Source organism: Doryrhamphus excisus, linkage group LG14 (genome assembly GCF_037039965.1).
Source record: "Doryrhamphus excisus strain RoL-2023G ecotype Guam linkage group LG14, RoL_Dexc_Guam_v1.1, whole genome shotgun sequence".
Classification (NCBI taxonomy): Eukaryota; Metazoa; Chordata; class Actinopteri; order Syngnathiformes; family Syngnathidae; genus Doryrhamphus; species Doryrhamphus excisus.
In genome coordinates, this window is record NC_136370.1 from 18,926,040 (window position 1) to 18,949,641 (window position 23,602).

The following is a 23,602-nucleotide window of genomic DNA, read 5'->3' on the forward strand; positions in this document are numbered from 1 at the left end:
CAGTACGAGAGACTCGCAAGCTGCCGAGTCTCACCAACGAGCTGCAAACTTGTCAAGACTGAAACTGTCACATATCTCCATCAAACCTGAAGTGCGATCGGTTGGATTAAAGTTGCTGTTTATACGCGGACGTCCTGGGATACAGAGTGAGTATTTGTTGTGCTTTTTTCGTCCGGACTGAAGTGGCTTTGTTATCAACAGGTGCCACAGGAAGACGCCAGAGAGCTAGCTAGTTCACTGCTAACATTAGCCTAGTAACAATAAGTGTGGGAAAAAAACGCACTCGGTTCATTTACTAAGCTTTTCTGAGGGCGCCGACTTGTAAAGGTAATTTAATAAAGTCATACCGAAATAAACATAGTTGGGGGAGAATAGTTTTACTAGCAGTAACAAGTTACTTTGATACTGGTACTGATTATCCAAACAGTCTCAGTTAACCCTATGTTAGCTAACCCAAGCTAGCTGTCACCGCGTTTAATGTTATTAGAACATAATTAACATTTTACATTTAATGAGATATGTATTTTAGGTGGTAGTGTTTACATTAAAGACTTTTTTTATATTTGTCGTAGACGTGTTGTGTTATCGTTAATGCTTGTTTTGTAAATGCCTATTTTTAACTCAAGCCCTTCTATTTGATAAACTAGACATAATTATTTACTCTGTCAATATAAAGATATTAACACGCATCAGAAGTGACACGCCCCACGGAATAGTAAACAGTCTATTAGGGCTCCTAATATTATCTATAAGATTAATTTAAAGATCCTAATTCACATAAAGAAAATTCAGGAAAAACCTAAAATGCACTACTTACCCTTACAAGTGAACTTAATTTGACCATCTCTGAACTTTTAAATGCACTTATCCAATTGTTCAATGTTTCAGTGCTTTTCCTGTTCTCTAACAAGCAGCTGACCGGCATAATTCATAATAAACATGTGATATATAAATTTAAACAGTCCTCTTCATCGTGTTATTCAAAGGCGTAGAAGTGGATGTCATTCGGTCACATCCTTCTGACTTGAACTGGATGATGCCACTCAGCTCCAGGAAGGAAGTGAGAGGCACACAGGTTTCACAGTTAGACCATCGGAGAGGTCTGCTCGCTAGACGACCTGTCTTGCTGGACGAGGGACCAGCGGACCTCGGAGCTGTTCTAGTTGATTCACGTTGAGCAGAAATGATTGCCAAGCTGTTACAGAGCGGGTAGGTGTGTCTAGTCAATACAGGACAACCCATACTATCGCAATAACATCGTTAGTCTTATCATTGCGCCACTGCATAAACAACACAGACCTAATTTCATCTTCATGGACTACAGTGTTCCAGTTGCATCCTTAGAGGACAGTTGCTTGAGACTGGGGTACCTCAAATGGACCCGAGCCCCATAGAACACCCCAGAAAAATTTACATTATTGTAACAGACTGGTTTATGGCAGTGACTACCTATTTATTGACAGTTACTATGTACCCATTATGTCATTGTATGCTCATATCACCACCCCCCCCCAAAAAAACCTTAAATTATATTAGGAAAGCAGGAAGTGAACAAATGTAACAGTTACTGATTGTAAAAGTACCAGATGGAGGGGTAGGATTTAATAAGCTTTGCTTCTTCCTACTCCTTTTGGACATGTGGAACTGTGAACTGATTATGGGATGCATTCAATTGTAACCCCAATGCATGTTCAAATGAAATTAAACCATTAAAAAACATTTTAAATTGCCAAAAAAAATGTAAACATTTTTTTAAATTAAATTTAAAAAATAAAATAAAAAAAAACTTAAAATATATTAGGAAAGCAGGAAGTGAACAAATGTAACAGTTAGTGATTGTAAAAGTACCAGATGGAGGGGTAGGATTTAATAAGCTTTACTTCTTCCGACTCCATTTGGACATGCGGAACTGTGAACTGATTATGTGATGCATTCAATTGTAATCTAATGCATGTTCAAATGAAATTAAACCATTAAAAAACATTTTAAATTACCAAAAAAAATTAAAACATTTTTTTTAATTAAATTAAAAAAAAACTGAAATTATATTAGGAAAGCAGGAAGTGAACAAATGTAACAGTTAGTGATTGTAAAAGTACCAGATGGAGGGGTAGGATTTAATAAGCTTTGCTTCTTCCTACTCCTTTTGGACATGCGGAACTGGGAACTGATTATGGGATGCATTCAATTGTAATCTGATGCATGTTCAAATGAAATTAAACCATTACCATTTAGCTATGTGTAGGTAGTAATAAACAATGACGACCGAAGCAACATCCTCTAAAACTCATGTATTATAACAACCTGTTAGTGTTGTAGCATGGATGTCCTGTATTCTGGTGTTCATGAATGCACCTTGCTGTTAATGTCTTTGGTGGCTAAGGAGGAAGCGTTATTGCGAGTGTGGCGAATGAGGAACAGATGTGTGCACGAGCTGAGCTGCATACTTTGTTGGAATTGAGCTTAAGGTGTAATTGTGTTATTATTGTAAGATATTTTTTGGACACCCTTATTTTGTTTACACAATTAGTCGTTATGTGGCGAACAGCGCTCTTATGTGTATTGACTCAAGATGAACTGGGAGCTAGAATAAATGTGCATCTCGTCCTTATTTCTCTATGAATTTTTCATACGTCAGCAGGCATCGTAAAACACTCGAGTACATTAACAAGCAGTAAAACACTGTGTAAACACAGTAATGTGTGTTAGAGCTGGCTCTATTCCTAGCCAGGTATTTAGTCGCATCGATGCGGTGATGCGGCCAAAGCTAATATTTATTGATATATATTACATATTAAGCTAGTGAGGACAAGCGCGTGGGCCACAGGCCAGGCCAATACACACATCCACTGTTCTGTGGAATTCTCTGTCATCCTCTCATTCTGTCTCTGTGACCTGAGAGGGACTCAAAACTAGGCCACAGACAAAGCAAAATGTGCCTCCAAATATGTGTTGGACTGACGGTAATCAGTGCTTCCCCTAACCATCATATTAGACCAGGGGTCTCAAACTCAATTTACTTGGGGGCCACTGGAGCTCGGGTCTGGGTGAGACTGGACCGCATCAGGTTTTCCAAAAAAAAACAAAAAACGCATTTATTAAAAACAAAAACATTTTAAAAACTTTGCTTTGGTTCCAATTTTCTACAATAAAAGCTCTGATAAAACATTCCACTGTTCTCAAATATCTTAATTTTTATTTTTCTACACAAAATAAGATGAAAAATAAATAAACAAATCAAGAATAAAGAAAATCAATCAATCAGTAATAAATAAAAATAATAATAATAATAATAAAAACTTAAGAAACCACATATAGTTGGTGGGTAGACAAATGATTTTTTTTCAGATTAAAATGAACAAAGCATTATTAGAGCCCTGTAGACATGACAAAACACGACTATAGTCACATTTATACTCTTTTTATTTACAACATATTGCGCAACTGCACGGTCTTGAGACACATGCTAACTCGCAAACTAGAGAGCTAGCCACCTAAACGGTAGCCTCCAAGTTATTTCCTTTAAACTTAAATAGCCAAAAACTTACCACTTCCACACGGAGAGGGAGGATAACTATTAACAGTTATTTAACCTTTAACATGAACATGAATCAAACGTAATAATTTTTTCCGGGTACATGATACCATACAGCATCCATATCAAACTAACATTAAACTTTCATATCAAGGCGGGGGCCTCAAACTAGTCCCGCGGGCCGCGTGTTTGAGACCCCTGATATAAACTTTTCCGAAAACAACACTATAGGAAAAGTAGTTGATTTAGTCCAGATAGTTGTAGACGCTTCCTCCGTCTGTCTTTTGGGTTGTTTTTGCTTTGCTTGGTACTGAGTGGTACAGCCTTGTTTTAGGAGTGTATGTGTGTGTGTTTCATGTGTACACTGTCCAAGGCCTGATAAGGTCAGGTTACATAGCTGCACATTTGTTCAGTCTTTGTCCTAAATGACTATTTTCATTGTTTAATTTTGTCATGCAACACAGTAGTCGTGTCGTTTGACATGTTTTTTTTAAATTATTACAATACAGAAAATCATCATGTAAAGTAAATCATTATTGTAACTGTGCCGGAATGCGTTAAGCATATGTTATTTTAGTTCCGGTGACACTATCTGAAGAACCATCCCTCGTACTCCTTTCGAACGATCATTTCACTGGAATGTCTTTCTTGTAGCGAGAAGTAGCTGCTTGAGAAGGAAGTTGAGGGGAAAGGAATGTGGAATTTCGGCTGACCTTTACATGACAACAGTCTTCCTGAAAATTGTCCTCCTTTACGCTAAAGACGGATTTAACCTTCCTCTTGTGTTAGCTGTCTGGTATCAGCTATAAAATGAAGTCTGTAAAATTAAATAATGAATTAAAACAAAATTTAAAAAAATGTTACAACTATAATGATGAAAATGGTAATATTAATGATGGTAATAATGATAAAGATTATAACAATAATGATAATAACAATAATAATATTACAATGATAATAATAACGGGAAAACAAGACAGTGGCATGAACATGATTATATAAAACGTGGAGTATCAAGAAAATTTACATAATGTGACATAATTTATTTTCTTCTTTTCTATCCCCTCCTGCTCCGATCCGGCCAACTCAAATTTGCATACAACAAAGCATCAGATAATAATCTATACAATAGGGAAAGTATAGTCTTTTCCCTGGCAGGGAATATCTGTTTAGCATGTTTACATAAATAATACTAGCGGCCCCAGTGACTGGACAGAACAATACAAATAATGCAAATAAAGGGCAATTAATCGATTGCAACTGATTGGAACTGTTTAGGTTGCCAGAGAAGGCGTTTCGCCTGTCATGCTAGCAAACTTCATGAGTTCATGCTCAGTGATTAGGTGGGACAAACACTAATTTAACTTGGTAGGACAGCCCTAGCCTGCTTTCATTGATGTCTAAGGACATTTTTAAATTATTCCTATTTGAGAGGCTAAAATCAGAGGATATTTGCATTTTTAAATGGAAAAATGATGACTCAAATACCAAAGTAGATGTTAATTAATTGTATAATTGATTATTAATCAATTCGTCAATTAATTGTTGTAACTGTAATTGACCAATTCAATCTTACATTTTGAAGGCAAACATGCTAGGTTAATTAGCGACTCCAAATTGTCCATAGGTATGAATGTGAGTGTGAATGGTTGTTTGTCTATATGTGCCCTGTGATTGGCTGGCGGTCACATTTTGACCTGCATTGGATTAGTTATAATATCTTTTAATGCACAAAATGTATCCCTCGTAATTTTTTACAAATTTTGTAGATATATTTTAAGAGAATTAAAAGTTGCAGCATTGGAGAATTACTTTTTTATGTTTCATTTTAAAAAAAAATTAAGCCACTTACACGATAGCTTAGCAGGTTCATATTTAGCATTTTGAACCAAATTGTGGCTGCACGAGTGGTTCGCGCGCAGACCTCACAGCTAGGAAACCCGAGTTCAATTCCACCCTCAGGCATCTCTGTGTGGAGTTTGCATGTTCTCCCCGTGCATGCGTGGGTTTTCTCCGGGTACTCCGGTTTCCTCCCACATTCCAAAAACATGCTAGGTTAATTAGCCACTCCAAATTGTCCATAGGTATGAATGTGAGTGTGAATGGTTGTTTGTCTATATGTGCCCTGTGATTGGCTGGCCACCAGTCCAGGATAAGCGGTAGAAAATGAATGAATGAATTTTGAAGGCCTCATTTTCATACTCGGTTTCGTGTGCTTCATAATTGTTAGTTTAACGTTTGTTATCATAGGAACTTGTCCAGCCCCCCCCCAACCCCCCAACAGGAGCTGCTTAAATCCTCCTGAATGTCTGCTCAGGGATGTCTGATCCACAGACTTGGACCAGTCAGACTCCCTTTAGCACTTTTATGGCTCCACCACCTTTCATCTAGAACCGTTTCAAACAGAGCTGCTCGTCCACTCACCTGTTAGCAGAGGACCAGATACAGGTAGACTGTCTCACAGCAAGTGCGGGAAGACAGAAGGAGGAAAAACAATGTTAAAAAAAAAAAAAAAAAAGCTATTCCATTGTTGATATATGTTGAAATGTCTCGGTCTCAAATGAAATTCTTCCCTGACAGGAGATGAGATGGAGCAAGGAATGCCGCAGCATTTGCTATTGTTTTGTTCTGTCTGCCAAAGATGGATGGATCAGCATGTATTTGTCTTTGAATATGTCTGTTAATTACAGAGCTTTTTTTTTTGGGGGGGGGGGGGTTGCTGCTCTGTAGTGGCTTAAGGTGGTTAGCATATAGTTAACATCCATGAAACGTGTGATTTTAATCTTCTAAGATGAACCTCTGGCTGTGGCTGTAAACCTGAGAAAGTGGATTTCTGGACAGGTGTCCAGTTTGGCTTTACAATGAAATATGGTAATGGTAATGGTAATGGTTTTATTTCATTTGAACATGCATCAGATTACAATTGAATGCATCACATAATCAGTTCCCAGTTCCACATGTCCAAAAGGAGTAGGAAGAAGCAAAGCTTATTAAATCCTACCCCTCCATCTGGTACTTTTACAATCACTAACTGTTACATTTGTTCACTTCCTGCTTTCCTAATATAATTTAATTTTTTTTATTTAATTTTTTTAATTTTATTTTAAAATTTTGTTTTAAATAAAAAATGTAAAAATTTAAATTAAAAAATTTTATTTGTTTTTTTAATTAAAAATCATTTTTTTAATGGTTTTATTTCATTTGAACATGCATCAGATTACAATTGAGTGCATCCCATAATCAGTTCACAGTTCCACATGTCCAAAAGGAGTAGGAAGAAGCAAAGCTTATTAAATCCTACCCCTCCATCTGGTACTTTTACAATCACTAACTGTTACATTTGTTCACTTCCTGCTTTCCTAATATAATTTAATTTTTTTTATTTAATTTTTTTTAATTTTATTTTAAAATTTTGTTTTAAATAAAAAATGTAAACATTTAAATTAAAAAATTGTATTTGTTTTTTTAATTAAAAATCATTTTTTTAATGGTTTTATTTCATTTGAACATGCATCAGATTACAATTGAGTGCATCCCATAATCAGTTCCCAGTTCCACATGTCCAAAAGGAGTAGGAAGAAGCAAAGCTTATTAAATCCTACCCCTCCATCTGGTACTTTTACAATCACTAACTGTTACATTTGTTCACTTCCTGCTTTCCTAATATAATTTAATTTTTTTTAGTTAATTTTTTTTAATTTTATTTTAAAATTTTGTTTTAAATAAAAAATGTAAAAATTTAAATTTAAAAATTGTATTTGTTTTTTTAATTAAAAATCATTTTTTTAATGGTTTTATTTCATTTGAACATGCATCAGATTACAATTGAGTGCATCCCATAATCAGTTCCCAGTTCCACATGTCCAAAAGGAGTAGGAAGAAGCAAAGCTTATTAAATCCTACCCCTCCATCTGGTACTTTTACAATCACTAACTGTTACATTTGTTCACTTCCTGCTTTCCTAATATAATTTAATTTTTTTTATTTAATTTTTTTAATTTTATTTTAAAATTTTGTTTTAAATAAAAAATGTAAAAATTTAAAAATTGTATTTGTTTTTTTAATTAAAAATAATTTTTTTTAAAGGTTTTATTTCATTTGAACATGCATCAGATTACAATTGAGTGCATCCCATAATCAGTTCCCAGTTCCACATGTCCAAAAGGAGTAGGAAGAAGCAAAGCTTATTAAATCCTACCCCTCCATCTGGTACTTTTACAATCACTAACTGTTACATTTGTTCACTTCCTGCTTTCCATAATACAGTTTAAAGTTTTTTTTATTTATTTTTTATAATGTACCTCGTACCAAAGTACTGGGTGATATGAGCATCCAATGCCATAATGGGTACCATAGTAAGTGTCAATATAGTGATATATATATAGCACATCATGACTGGTTCAAGACTCTTCATCCTTGTATTTAGCAAACATCAACTGCTTGTATTGTTTCTTGAATTGGCTCATCGTTGTGCATTGTTTGATTTCCTTACTCAATCCATTCCATAGTTTGATTCCACATACTGAAATGCTATGGCTAGCATAACATAGTCCGAGCATAGAAGTGTTTTATATATAATATTATCAAGTGTTTTTTTATTATTATTATTATGGCTTTCTATTGCTACATGACACCTTCCATCACTGGGCCTGCTATGGATAATGCCTGAAGTTGCTTTGTTGAACATCTATGGGAACCTGATGTTGATACCATCACATTACGTTATAACCACACTAACACTGCTTGCTTTTTATTTTATTTTGTTTACCCCCACTTTTGTCCTTGGTTGAGTTAATATTGTAAAGGCTGCGTGTGTTGATCACTCATCGTCTTGTCTACGCACACTCCCCTCCCCCAGCCGTGGAATTTTGTTCCCAGGACTGCCTGGCATTCCTCACTCCTGCATCATGGGGTCTGTTTGTGTGTGTGTGAAAGTGTGTGTGTAGGTACACAGTCCTGCCGGTAAGACATAGAAATCAAACACATTGTGACACAACGAGATAAGCAATCAATTCATTGTAACGTTTACATCCTCTTCATATGTTGACGTCCATTGTTGTTGTTAATCCTCTCCCATTTGTCCCAACCACCCACTGAGTGCTCTCCCACAATCGTATATATTTCTGTAGTAGTAGTATGTGTGTAGCTGGTGGACCATCTAACTGTGGGAAAAGTTGCTATCATGGGAATCATGAAAAATTGGCCACTCCAAATTGTCCATAGGTATGAATGCGCGCTAACCACTCGACCGCCGTGCAGCCCCTGGCTTCTAATTATGAATAATATTTCTTTTTACACGCTATGATTGTTTCTTGTGTTTGTTTGTATTAATAATCCTCATACAAAAGACATGCACACCTTTGTTCACTCATTTGCTCTCTCCACAGGGAAAGGTGACATGGCTGCCTTGTTTACTGAGCTCCCCTCCTAGACGTCCTCATTTAGCGACACGCAGCTACACAACCCTGGGATCCACACGGTCATACACACTTGTGGCTCTGAGTTGTGTCAGGGATGACAACCTCCTATCTGAATGGCCACGGAGGAGGAGATGAAGAGCTGAGGTTAGGACAGCAGCACAGGGAAATGGCGGTCGACTGTCCAGGAGAGCTGGGGAGCCGAACGCTGCCGGTCCGACGATCTGCACAACTGGAGAGGATACGACAACACCAGGCAAGCAAGCACACATTCATGAAACACGCTCCTGATCAAACGTTAAGACAAGTTTACACTTAACATGAAAGTTAGAAAAGCCATCTTATAGACTACTTGTAGTGTGGCGCAGCACGCCACTGCTGCTGAGGTTCGATGCCGTTACGGAGAGAGCAAGCCTTTCAGAGCTTGTTGAAGCCGGCAAAATTATTGAGTTCATTTTCATTTATTATGTTATTCATTCAGGGCGGCACGGCGGTCGACTGGTGGCCAGCCAATCACAGGGCACATATAGACAAACAACCATTCACACTCACACTCATACCTATGGACAATTTGGAGTCGCTAATTAACCTAGCATGTTTTTGGAATGTGGGAGGAGACCGGAGTACCCGGAGAAAACCCACGCGTGCACGGGGAGAACATGTAAACTCCACACAGAGATGGCCGAGGGTGGAATTGAACTCGGGTATCCTATCTGTGAGGCCTGCGTGCTAACCACTCATTCACCGTGCAGCCTCAATCCTAACATTCATTCATTCATTTTCTACCGCTTATCCTCACGAGGGTCGCCGGGGTGCTGGAGCCTATCCCAGCTGTCTTCGGGTGACTGGTGGCCAGCCAATCACAGGGCACATATAGACAAACAACCATTCACACTCACATTCATACCTATGGACAATTTGGAGTCGCTAATTAACCTAGCATGTTTTTGGAATGTGGGAGGAAACCGGAGTACCCGGAGAAAACCCACGCATGCACGGGAAGAACATGCAAACTCCACACAGAGATGGGTGGGATCGAACACTCGGGTCTCCTAGCCACTCGTCCATCATGCAGCCCTAGTCCACTATTTTTTTTTTCTGAGCGAGAAATCTTGTACCGCTCCTGCAGACATAGCTATACTCTCATCCACTCGTCTTTTCTGCGGTTGCTAGGAGGACCTTCGTCGGCGCAGAGAAGAGGAGGGTCGGCAGCTGGATCTGAACGCCTCTCTCAGGCTCAAGAAGCTCTCCCAGAATCCCCACACCGGCATTGACAACCCCACGTTCCTCCAGGACACAAACACACCACAGCCGCCGCCACTCAGCAACCAGCACCCTTTGCTAGGTACTGTATAAACACACAACAAATATGACACTAGAAATAAAGTCGTCAAATGTTCAGAGAGTATGTCGGCGAAAGGGAATGCCGTCAAAGAGGAAGTCAAGCCGATGCCGTAGTGAAAGGAATGCGAGGGAGGGAGGGAGCGACATACTGTACACGGGGGCTCCTGGAAGCCACTTTATTAAAACTGTTGGGGACGCTGATGTTTATACTCTTCACTGTGAAATTAAATGGTGCACATGTTAATCTGCAGCCTGGATAAAGAGTCTCTTTGGTGGGTAAACATGGTCGCTTGTATGTGCCATCTTTTGTCTGCAGAGTTGGAGGAGTTGCTACTGTCACTGAAGCAGGTCCAGGGCTGTTTGTCGGACCAACAGAGTCAGAATGACATACAACTGGTTCTTGCACTACTAAACAAGGTAATGGATTAGCTACCGATACCGCAATACTGTATTTGTTTTTATTATACTATGCTTAATAACAAACTATATTGTGCAAGAAATATTCTGGTCCCCTGAAGGAAGGAATGAAATTGGCATGACTGAAGTTATGCAATCAAATTCAAACGCGTGTACTGCAATAGTATTTTTCATTGTTCAACACAAAGCAGCACCTTGCAAAGAGTTCACTACAGTGTTTGGAATGACCGCCGTCACTGCTCAGGTTTCTTCCTAGCGATTCTTGACATTAAGAACTACTAGGATCCTTTTGAAAAGCTTTGATCCAAACACCTCTGGAGACGCGTTGCAGAAATTGTACACAGCAGTTTTTACTTTTCTATTTTGTATGTAAAGTAACACCACACATAATCTACTGCAGGGGTCTCAAACTCAATTTACCTGGGGGCCACTGGAGCTAGGGTCTGGGCAAGGCTGGGCCGCATCAGGTTTTCCAAAAACAAACAAACGAAAAAAAACGCATTTATTAAAAACAGAAAAATATACAAACTTTTTCAGTGCTTTGGTTCCGATTTTCTACAATAAAAGCTCTGATAAAACATTCCACTGTTCTCAAATATCTTCATTTTTATTTTTCTGCACAAAATAAGATGAAAAATAAATAAACAAATCAAGAATAAAGAAAATCAATCAATCAGTAATAAATAAATATAATAATAATAATAATAAAAACTTAAGAAAGCACATATAGTTGGTGGGTAGACAAATGATTTTTTTCAGATTAAAATGAACAAAGCATTATTAGAGCCCTGTAGACATGACAAAACACGACTATAGTCACATTTATACTCTTTTTATTTACAACATATTGCGCAACTGCAGGGTCTTGAGACACATGCTAACTCGCAAACTAGAGAGCTAGCGACCTAAACGGTAGCCTCCAAGTTATTTCCTTTAAACTTAAATAGCCAAAAAATTACCACTTCCACACAGATAGGGAGGATAGCTATTAACAGTTATTTAACCTTTAACATGAACATTAATCAAACGTAATAATTTTTTCTGGGTACATGATACCATACAGCATCCATATCAAACTAACATTAAACTTTCATATCAAGGCGGGGGCCTCAAACTAGTGTGACCCGCGTGTTTGAGACCCCTGCTCTACTGTATATTAGTGAGCTACTGTGCTACAGTCAGGGTCGTGTTTAGTCATTTGGGGGCCTAAGGCAAACCCAGTCATCGGGGGCCGTCTCCATCCTGGTAACTGCACTGACAAGTTTTATCCTATTTTCCTGAGCAAGGTCAAGTCCTTAAACTCCTCCTGGGGGATTATTATTATTAACTAACAAGTGAATCATCTCAATGCTTTTTACTATAAATGATAAGAAGCAACATTTAATGTTGTTGACTGCTTTAATACTTTAATACATCTATGTGATGAAAAGCATCAGTCGCAGGGTCGGCTTCGTCCCGAGAACACTGACAACCATGCTGCTGTCAAGAGCATCTGGTTCATGTTTGTACCATGAAAAAGGTGGACACCTTCAGGTTTTGACAAAAACTGTTTACTTTGCTTTCACCTTCTCCGCTCCATCTTCTACACCACGCCAACAATTTAGTTTTTTCCTGCAGTGTTAAATAGTATTTAGTAGGCTTTTGCATCAGATTTGAAGGTTTGTTCCCACCCTAGATACAGTATCTGATGCAGTAAACTAACAAATTGGACAATTCCTAGTAATAAGGTTAGAGTGCCAGATTTTATTACCTCCACAACAAAATGGACTTAAACCATGAAAGTTTTGCTTTAGAAGGAGGTCAAGTCCAGCGTGTATAAACAGCACTGCTATTGTTCCTGTATTAAATATTTCTTCAGTGTATTAAGCTAACCTTGTACTTACTCATTTCAACATAAAGCACATTTTAAATAAGTCTTTCAAGGATTTTGACTGTAAGCAACATTGCTAGGCTAGGTCAACATAGGGTCAAGTCCGCTGCACAATTAGCCAGTTAACAAGCTCATGCAATTCTTTTCATTTTGATGTCCAGTCAACAAGCAGTTTGAATTTGAGGTCAGTGTAAATATTCTGTAGGTAGAGCCCGGTTTGTCGTCATCCTCCTCCTCCTCCTCCTCCTCCTCCTCCTCGCTATCCCAAACATCCTATAGTAGTTCTTTTACCTCCAAGCCGGTCTTGTTTTTTTAACACTCTATGGGTATTAGTGTTTATTGATGAAGGTTAATTTGCTTCTTTTTGACTTTTGTCCGCAATTGTATGCTGGAAATTATCTTTGAATGAAATTTTGTAAGCAAAAGATACGTCTTTTGGAAAAATCTATTCAAGTGTAAAGTGCTTAGTCACATGACACGTGTAAAAAAAAAAAATGATTTTTTTAAGAACACACATTGCTTATGAATTTTTATTCAATTACATTTTCAGCATAATTTGATGTAAAAAAAAAAAAAAAAAAATTTGTTCACAAAATTGAAACAGAAAAAAATCACTTGCATGAATTGAGAGTCTAAAAGTCTTTGGTAATAAAGAAACATTAACCTTCATATCTGCTTTTATGACGCTTCAAATCGCTTCAAATGTCGAACTGTTCATTTTTTTACAACTTTCAGTGGAAGGTTCATCAATTCCAAAATTTTACATTTTGTATTGCTCTGTGCTTATTCTGTATTTTACCTCCTTTTTTTATTTGTTTGTTTGTTTTTTTTTACCAGTATTTCTCCTCCAGTCGTGTGCAGTCTCTTCAAATGTAAAGTCTGTTTGGTGCGCATAGCCCAGTTGCTCTACGTTTTTACAAGTGAACTTCAAAGTATTTACCATAAGTATATTTTTAGGAAAAGTTGCATGAAATACCGCTTCTGATACTGAATAAAGTCAAAGCTCTCCTATTTCACATATTCCCTGAGGTGAATTTTGCTTGTTTTCAATATGTAACTGTAACAATATCGGTATTATAATAATATGAACGACACATGGAAAAAAAACAAGATATTTGTGAAAATATATCAATGAAAAATATCACTCTAGTGTAGACCTGGTACTGATACTACCCTTGGTATCTGTTTGGATTGATCTGGACGCACTAAAATGTATTGATTACCTTCCCTTCATCTGCTTTTGAACAAATGGCTCCACATCTCAGATATATTTTGAAGTTCACTTGTATTGTATCTCCATATTCCTAATGCTAAACATTTTGTACCCTGGATTTTGCGTCTAGTCTGATTTCCAGTCTGCACTTAAAATACATAATGCGGTGGCGAGCAGCATGCACCGACCCTCCCCTCCGTACCCCCACACACACCAGGCACTACAACTGGCACTGGAGGTAATTAATACGATCTCATGGAAAACATTGCCAATCTTTTATAATCTCCATGTAATATTTCTTGTGACGTTATTTCATGTTGTTGATTCAGGTCAGAAATCTCAGCCAAACAAGTCATAACAAAGAAGGGCTGGAACTCTCCAGCCTGCTGTCGGACACACACATCCAGGTAAAGATTCACATTCATTGACACTTTCAATACACCAAAGTGTTGCTCCGTGATGTTGTGACTATATGTGTCTTTATGCCTTTATATGTCTCTATATGTCTTTATATGATATGTGTCTTTATGCCTTTATATGTCTCTATATGTCTTTATATGATATGTGTCGTTATGCCTTTATATGTCTCTATATGTCTTTATATGATATGTGTCTTTATGCCTTTATATGTCTCTATATGTCTTTATATGATATGTGTCGTTATGCCTTTATATGTCTCTATATGTCTTTATATGATATGTGTCTTTATGCTGCAGTCTTTGCTTCTGGCACACGACAGCATAGCAGAGAGAGAAATGGAACCAGAACCACTGAGCAGCCAAACGGAGACACTGAGACAGTGGGGCGGAGAGCCTGTAAAGATTGTCCAAATAGAGAAAGCCCGAGACATACCACTGGTAAGTCCGGGGATATCAGTCTGCTCTCACAATCATTTTGGTCTTCATGGAGAGACTGGATCACGTGACAGAAAGAGTCTTGCTGTGGTTGGGTGAAATGGGTCCGTATAGCTTTCAGCACATTATGCCAATCAATGTACAATCAATCTCCTTTATCTGATTAACAAATATGATTTGACATATATTGTGGACTTTGTGTATTTTGTATGTATAGCGCGCAGACCTCACAGCAAGGAGACCCGAGTCCAATCCCACCCTCGATGTGGAGTTTGCATGATCATGTTCAAACAAAAAGCTAAGATGTCACATTTTGACCTGCATTGGATTAGTTAGAATATCTTTTAATGCACAAAATGTATCAAAGTGATCCCTCGTAGTTTTTTTTTTAATTTTTGTAGATATATTTTGTCATGAGAATTTTTAAGTTACAGTATTGGAGAGTTGCTTTTTTTATGTTTCATTAATGATAGCTTAGCAGGTTTATATTTAGCATTTTGAACCGAATTGTGGCTGCACGGCGGTTGAGTCGTTAGCGCGCCGGCCTCACAGCTAGGAGACCTGAGTTCAATTCCACCCTCGGTGCATCTCTGTGTGGAGTTTGCATGTTCTCCCCGTGCATGCGTGGGTTTTCTCCGGGTACTCCGGTTTCCTCCCACATTCCGAAAACATGCTAGGTTAATTAGCCACTCCAAATTGTCCATAGGTATGAATGTGAGTGTGAATGGTTGTTTGTCTATATGTGCCCTGGGATTGGCTGGCCACCAGTCCAGGGTGTACCCCGCCTTTCGTCCAAAGACAGCTGGGATAGGCTCCAGCACCCCCTGTGACCCTTGTGAGGAAAAGCGGTAGAAAATGAATGAATGAATGAAGTAATATTTAAGGCTGCACTTGGTCGAGTGGTTAGCACGCAGGCCTCACAGCTAGGAGACCCGAGTTCAATTCCACCCTCGGTGCATCTCTGTGTGGAGTTTGCATGTTCTCCCCGTGCATGCGTGGGTTTTCTCCAGGTACTCCGGTTTCCTCCCACATTCCGAAAACATGCTAGGTTAATTAGCCACTCCAAATTGTCCATAGGTATGAATGTGAGTGTGAATGGTTGTTTGTCTATATGTGCCCTGTGATTGGCTGGCCACCAGTCCAGGGTGTACCCCGCCTCTTGCCCAAAGACAGCCGGGATAGGCTCCAGCACCCCCCGCGACCCTCGTGAGGATAAGTGGTAGAAAATGAATGAATGAATGAATGAAAGAAGTATTTGTAAACAGAAGTATTTATTATTTTTTTGCATGTTTGCGACACTTAAATGTTTCAGATGATCAAACAAAGTGACAACACGACTTAACATGAAAACAGAAAAGAGAAAGAAATATGTATTCATGTTTCACATAAGGATCGTGAAAGATGGCCAAAGTTCCCCTTGAAGTATATTTTGACCAAGATGGGCAGCGTGATCAGTCACTGGCAGTAAAGGGGTTGGCAGTGTTGTGCATCATTCACAATTGTTGTATCCGTGTGTTTGGCAGGGGGCGACGGTCCGTAACGAAATGGAGAGCGTGATTATCAGTCGAATTGTTCGGGGTGGAGCAGCCGAACGCAGTGGACTTTTAGCGGAAGGAGATGAAATACTGGAAATAAACGGCGTTGAGATCAGAGGGAAAGATGTCAACCAAGTCTTTGACATCCTTGTAAGAACATACACATATAATACAATTTCTACCTTTCACAATACTGTTGAAAAGTACATTTCTAAATGCGAAAATATCAGACTAACATAGTACATCGGTGTGATTTGGAATTTTTCTGTTGATGTCATGACAGACAGGTCATTTTATTGTGCCGACGTCCACAACACAAAAACGATTCTGTGCAGATGTCATTTTTTATTTTGTTTCAGGCGGACATGCACGGCCTTCTGACCTTTGTACTTATTCCGAGCAGTCAGAGCAAACCCCCATTCGTCAAAGAGTCTGTGGTAAGTACTGAAGCTTTTAGCCTTATGCTGATATTACTGAATACTATTAGTATTACTATTGTAATTGAATGTATCGTACACATAAAACCAAAACAGCTGTCCGCCAAAGCAGTTTTAGAATTGCAATTTAGAGTTGCAATAATATTTATGTCAGGGGTCTCAAACTCAATTTACCTGGGGGCCACTGGAGCTAGGGTCTGGGCAAGGCTGGGCCGCATCAGGTTTTCCAAAAAAAAAAACAAACGCATTTATTAAAAACAGAAAAATATACAAACTTTTTCAGTGCTTTGGTTCCGATTTTCTACAAGAAAAGCTCTGATAAAACATTCCACTGTTCTCAAATATCTTAATTTTTATTTTTCTGCACAAAATAAGATGAAAAATAAATAAACAAATCAAGAATAAAGAAAATCAATCAGTAATAAATAAATATAATAATAATAATAAAACGGCAAATAATAATAACTTAAGAAACCACATATAGTTGGTGGGTAGACAAATGATTTTTTTCAGATTAAAATGAACAAAGCATTATTAGAGCCCTGTAGACATGACAAAACACGACTATAGTCACATTTATACTCTTTTTATTTACAACATATTGCGCAACTGCAGGGTCTTGAGACACATGCTAACTCGCAAACTAGAGAGCTAGCGACCTAAACGGTAGCCTTCAAGTTATTTCCTTTAAACTTAAATAGCCAAAAACTTACCACTTCCACACGGATAGGGAGGATAACTATTAACAGTTATTTAACCTTTAACATGAACATTAATCAAACGTAATAATTTTTTCTGGGTACATGATACCATACAGCATCCATATCAAACTAACATTAAACTTTCATATCAAGGAGGGGGCCTCAAACTAGTGTCCTGCGGGCCACGTGTTTGAGACCCGATTTATGTCTTAGCAACATAATAGTACTGTATATCTCATTTCCTTCTCTGATCCCTTTAGGTTCACGTAAAAGCCCATTTTGATTATGACCCATCCGATGACCCTTACGTGCCATGCAGAGAGCTGGGCCTGTCCTTCCAGAAAGGAGATATTCTTCACATCATCAGCCAGTCAGACCCTAATTGGTGGCAGGCTTACAGGGATGGAGATGAGGATAACCAGCCTCTCGCTGGATTGGTACCAGGTAATATTTAAATACTGGGGGTGTCACCAGACACCCAGCTGCCATATAAAGGGGAAAAGTCAGGACAATTCTAAGGTTCCTTGGCTTCCCCAAAAATGTCAAAATAAAAATAGCGGCATAGAAAATAGATAAATAGATAGATAGATATTAAATAATAATAAAAAATATATAAAAAATTAATAAATATAATTATATATATAATATTTTTATAATTATATATTTATATAATTATATATATATAATTATATAATTATATATTTATAATTATATAATTATATTTATTAAATTTGTATATATATTTTTTAATTTAATCATATAATACATTTTCACAGATTGGTAGCTTCCCTAATATCCATCTATTTTTCCGCCTCTCATACAAAATCAGTCTGAGGATAAGCGGCATAGAAAATAGATGGATATTAGGGAAGTTACCAATCATCAAATCAAAAACATGTATTATATGATTAAATAATAATAACAAATATATATATACAAATTTAATAAATATAATTATATACATATAATATTTTTTTATAATTATATATTTATATAATTTTTATATATGTGTATATATAATTTATAATTATATATTTATAATTATATAATTTATTTAATCATATAATACATGTTCACAGATTGGTAGCTTCCCTAATATCCATCTATTTTCTATGCCGCTTATCCTCTGATTTTGTATGAGAGGCGGGGTACACCCTGGACTGGTGGCCAGCCAATCACAGGACACATATAGACAAACAACCATTCACACTCACATTCATACCTATGGACAATTTGGAGTGGCTAATTAACCTAGCATGTTTTTGGAATGTGGGAGGAAACCGGAGTACCCGGAGAAAACCCACGCATGCACGGGGAGAACATGCAAACTCCACATAGAGATGCACAAATGGAGAATCGAACCCAGGTCTTCCTGATCTCCTGACTGTATGGCCAACATGCTAACCACTGTGCGCCCCCTCCCCTATTAAATTACCAATATAAAAAAAATGTCTACACCATGTATTTACAGTACACCACACGGGCCTCATTTATTGTTGTTTTTTTTTCCCCCAAAGGTAAGAATTTCCAGCAGCAGAGAGAAGCCATGAAACAGACGATAGAAGAAGAAAAGGAACCTGAGAAGTCAGGTGTGTTTAACTTTTCTGTAAATGTACACGTTATGTCAGGCTTTTCAGAGCAATGTTTTATTCCAATGGATTTAATTTAAGAAATTGTATTTAAGAATTTAAGAAATATTATAAAAACACCTTAGCCGAGTGTTAAATTGCTTTACGAAGACCTTTTTAATGGCAAAAAATTTGCTTTTGGAACATAGTAGAAACACTGCCATTTTGGGAAAGCTATACTCTGGGATAGTCACATGACTTTCACATGACAAACCACCCCAAAATGTTTTCTGTACGTCCCGTTCGGGATTGAATCAATGCAAGCACAAAGCGGTATGGGTGTATCTGAATTTAAAATGTTCAGTAACATTGTCAGAGTGTCTCCACGGTCCTTTAATGTGTCTCTTTGCTTGCAGGAAAGCTGTGGTGTGCCAAAAAGAACAAAAAGAAGAGAAAGAAGCTGCTTTACAACAACAAAAACGATGGTACAGTATAATGAATGTACTTTCTCAGTATGTAATACATGAAGTACTTGAAGCTGGATGGACATTGTCTGTCTGTGCATTCATCCAGATATCGATGAAGAGATTCTGACCTATGAGGAGATGGCCCTGTACCACCAGCCGGCCAATAGGAAGCGGCCGATTGCGCTGATTGGACCAACCAGCTGTGGGCAGGCGGAGCTCAGACAGAGGCTGCTGAATAACCAACCAGAACGCTTTGCTGGAGCCGTACCTTGTAAGACGTCAACACAAGCACTCACTGCAGGGTTTGTAACGCATGGCGGCTGACATGTTGATTGTGTGTTGCAGACACAACGCGGAGCCGGCGAGATGGCGAACTGATTGGTCGAGATTATCATTTTGTTTCTCGTCAAACGTTTGAGGCAGAGATGGCTGCCGGTAAGATTTCATGTCGGCGTGAAATAAATACTCACATATATATGGTGTATTGGAATGCATTTGGGGGCTGCACGTCGGGTGAGTGGAGAACTCACAGCTAGGAGACCAGGGTTCAATTCCACCCTCGGCCATCTCTGTGTGGAGTTTGCATGTTCTCCCAGTGCATGTGTGGGTTTTCTCTGGGTTCCTCCCACATTCCAAAAACATGCTAGGTTAATTGGCCACTCCAAATTGTCCATAGGTATGAATGTGAGTGTGAATGGTTGTTTGTCTATATGTGCCCTGTGATTAGCTGGCCACCAGTCCAGGGTGTACCCCGCCTCTCGCCCAAAAGACAGCTGGGATAGGCTCCAGCACCCCCTGCGCGACCCTTGTGAGGATGAGCGGTAGAAAATGAACATTATTCCAACAGTAAAATATGGTGGTGGTAGTGTGATGGTCTGGGACTGTTTTGCTGCATCAGGACCTGGAAGACTCACTGTGATAAATGGAACCATGAATTATTGTGAATATGCAAATATGGGCTGCACGGCGGATGAGTGGTTAGCGCGCGGGCCTCACAGCTAGGAGACCCGAGTTCAATCCCACCCTCGGCCATCTCTGTGTGGAGTTTGCATGTTCTCCCAGTGCATGCGTGGGTTTTCTCCGGGTTCCTCCCACATTCCAAAAACATGCTAGGTTAATTGGCCACTCCAAATTGTCCATAGGTATGAATGTGAGTGTGAATGGTTGTTTGTCTATATGTGCCTTGTGATTAGCTGGCCACCAGTCCAGGGTGTACCCCGCCTCTCGCCCAAAAGACAGCTGGGATAGGCTCCAGCACCCCCTGCGCGACCCTTGTGAGGATGAGCGGTAGAAAATGAACATTATTCCAACAGTAAAATATGGTGGTGGTAGTGTGATGGTCTGGGACTGTTTTGCTGCATCAGGACCTGGAAGACTCACTGTGATAAATGGAACCATGAATTATTGTGAATATGCAAATATGGGCTGCACGGCGGATGAGTGGTTAGCGCGCGGGCCTCACAGCTAGGAGACCCGAGTTCAATCCCACCCTCTGCCATCTCTGTGTGGAGTTTGCATGTTCTCCCCGTGCATGTGTGGGTTTTCTCCGGGTATTCCGGTTTCCTCCCACATTCCAAAAACATGCTAGGTTAATTAGCCACTCCAAATTGTCCATAGGTATGAATGTGAGTGTGAATGGTTGTTTGTCTATATGTGCCCTGGGATTGGCTGGCCACCAGTCGCCCGAAGAGAGCTGGAATAGGCTCCAGCACCCCACGCGGCCCTCGTTAGGAAAAGCGGTAGAAAACAAATGAATGAATGGAACGCATTTGAACTCACCTTTACTCCCGTGCAACCAGCAGGTTACATATTAACTTGTCTTGGAGCAGCTCTCAACTTTATGTCAGTTCATGTCATTTATTTACCTTTTATTTACCTTGAATACTTTTCATAGGGAAGCTGATCGAGTCCGGCGAGTTTGAGAAGAATCTTTACGGGACCAACACCGACTCAGTGAGGCAGGTCATAAACACTGGAAAAATATGCGTGCTCTGTCTGCACACTCAGGTTGGTGTATTCAGGCGTGTCTTCTCCTTTGTCGCCCGCCACAGTGAGGAAGTATAAACAAACGTGTGTTTCTGTTTGCAGGCCCTGAAGGTGCTGAGGAGTTCCGATTTAAAACCTTACATCATCTTCATAGCCCCGCCATCCCAGGAAAGACTCCGAGCGCTGTTGGCTAAAGACAACAAGAACCCCAAGGTGCTGCTTGAACACGTTTTTTTTTTATGTTGTTTTAAGAATCACATAACATTTGTTTATTGCATTAAGGCCTTTTTGACTTTGTCAGGAAACTCTATTTCAACTAAATAAAACCAAAAAAATAATTTTTACTACATTTTAAAATGGTCTAGTTGAAATTATAACCACTGTATTGTTATAATAATATGACTATAAAGCAATATTTTGAGTCAAAACCGAAATCATAAGTGTACAATTATCCAACACAATGACAACCAGCTCCTCTTCTCATCGTGTAAGCTTCAGGGGATTCTCATTTTCATCACCGCTTTTCCAGTATACCAGCAGAAAAACAAGGTCCAGACATGTGAGGTGAATTCACTCATTTGAATAATAATACAATAATACATTTTATTTCAAAGCGCCTTTCAGGACACCCAAGGTCGCTGTACAGAAGATATAAAAAACATGAACGACTATAGTCACATTTTATTTACAACATATTGCGCAACTGCAGGGTCTTGAGACACATGCTAACTCGCAAACTAGAGAGCTAGCGACCTAAACGTTAGCCTTCAAGTTATTTCCTTTCAACTTCAATAGCCAAAAACTTACCACTTCCACACGGATAGGGAGGATAACTATTAACAGTTATTTAACCTTTAACATGAACATTAATCAAAGGTAATAATTTTTTCTGGGTACATGATACCATACAGCATCCATATCAAACTAACATTAAACTTTCATATCAAGGCGGGGGCCTCAAACTAGTGTCCCGCGTGCCACATTTGGCCCGCGGGCCTCATGTTTGAGACCCCTGCCATTGATGTTTCTTTCGTGATTAATACTAAAATGAGAAAATAATTAAAACTAATTGATTTAAGAGATATGTTCTATATCCCTCAGTAATAGCCAAGTAACAAAAGAACCTTCAATTTATGAATATGATTTTTTGGAGGTTCATTTTGACCATTTTTGGAAATTAAAATGGAGGGGTATAGTGACAAAAAAAGGCCTACATGCCCACACCAAAAGTATTAAAAGCAACATTTTCATGGATGAGGAAGCCTAAGAAGGTAACCAAGACATGAGAAGCAAATTTGATTATTGTTTTTAGTGTATTTTATAACTTATTTAATACATGGATCAAAACCGACCCATTAACATAAGAGATGATACCAGCAAGCTAACACAAGAGAATAAGGTTAAGCCTGTATACTTAAATAATTTATGCGTTGTGGACAGCCAGAGGAGCTACGAGACATCATTGAGAAAGCACGGGAGATGGAGCAGAGCTGGGGTCACCTGTTTGATGCCATCATCGTCAACACGGACCAGGACAAAGCTTACGCCGAACTGCAAAGACTCATCAACAAGCTGGACACAGAGCCTCAGTGGGTGCCCAGCTCCTGGCTGCGCTGACGCGTACACAGTGTTCATAGTGGGTACACACGATCCACGCAAAAAATCACGTACTTCTGTCAGTACACTCGGGTATGTATGCTGCACACACCGGGAACTTGGTTCCTGAATGTTGACCGTTAGAAATTAATTACTGTCATTGCACACTTACCGAATATTTACCCGCTTCTTATTCATATTTGTTTTTTTCTTCACTACTTTCTTCCACCGATTTCCACTTTCAAGTCAATCCCTCTTCTTCTGCTGCATAGCCAAGACTAGCAACTCACTATTTTAGGCTTTTTTGTGTGCAACATCCGCGTACTGACATTATACTGCATTTTTTGTCGTACAGTATACAGCAGGGGTCTCAAACTCAATTTACCTGGGGGCCACTGGAGCTAGGGTCTGGGCAAGGCTGGGCCGCATCAGGTTTTCCAAAAAAAAACACATTTATTAAAAACAGAAAAATATACAAACTTTTTCAGTGCTTTGGTTCCGATTTTCTATAATAAAAGCTCTGATAAAACATTCCATTGTTCTCAAATATCTTAATTTTTATTTTTCTGCACAAAATAAGATGAAAAATAAACAAATCAAGAATAAAGAAAATCAATCAATCAGTAATAAATAAATATAATAATAATAATAATAAAACGGCA

General features: G+C 38.7%; 1 protein-coding gene across 1 annotated transcript; it reads left to right on the forward strand.

The window, feature by feature from the left end:
- Positions 1-23,392, forward strand: pals1a (protein associated with LIN7 1, MAGUK p55 family member a). Its single transcript, XM_078796045.1, has 17 exons — positions 1-146; positions 8,923-9,208; positions 10,126-10,297; positions 10,613-10,713; positions 13,927-14,034; positions 14,126-14,203; positions 14,513-14,653; positions 16,174-16,335; positions 16,545-16,622; positions 17,584-17,767; positions 18,841-18,912; positions 19,308-19,376; positions 19,465-19,629; positions 19,704-19,793; positions 21,253-21,365; positions 21,447-21,557; positions 22,785-23,392. Exons 2-17 carry the CDS (start codon positions 9,050-9,052, stop codon positions 22,959-22,961), a joined length of 1,980 nt encoding a protein of 659 aa, XP_078652171.1. The 5' UTR covers positions 1-146; positions 8,923-9,049; the 3' UTR covers positions 22,962-23,392.
- The last annotated feature ends 210 nt before the right edge of the window (positions 23,393-23,602 follow it).

Bases quoted from the DNA above. Each gene is read 5' to 3' on its own strand.
- pals1a (XM_078796045.1), top strand. From the start codon at position 9,050: ATGACAACCTCCTATCTGAATGGCCACGGAGGAGGAGATGAAGAGCTG. The intron at 19,377-19,464 runs GTACAGTATAAT...GCATTCATCCAG, and splicing joins TTACAACAACAAAAACGATG to ATATCGATGAAGAGATTCTG. The intron at 19,794-21,252 runs GTAAGATTTCAT...TACTTTTCATAG, and splicing joins TGAGGCAGAGATGGCTGCCG to GGAAGCTGATCGAGTCCGGC.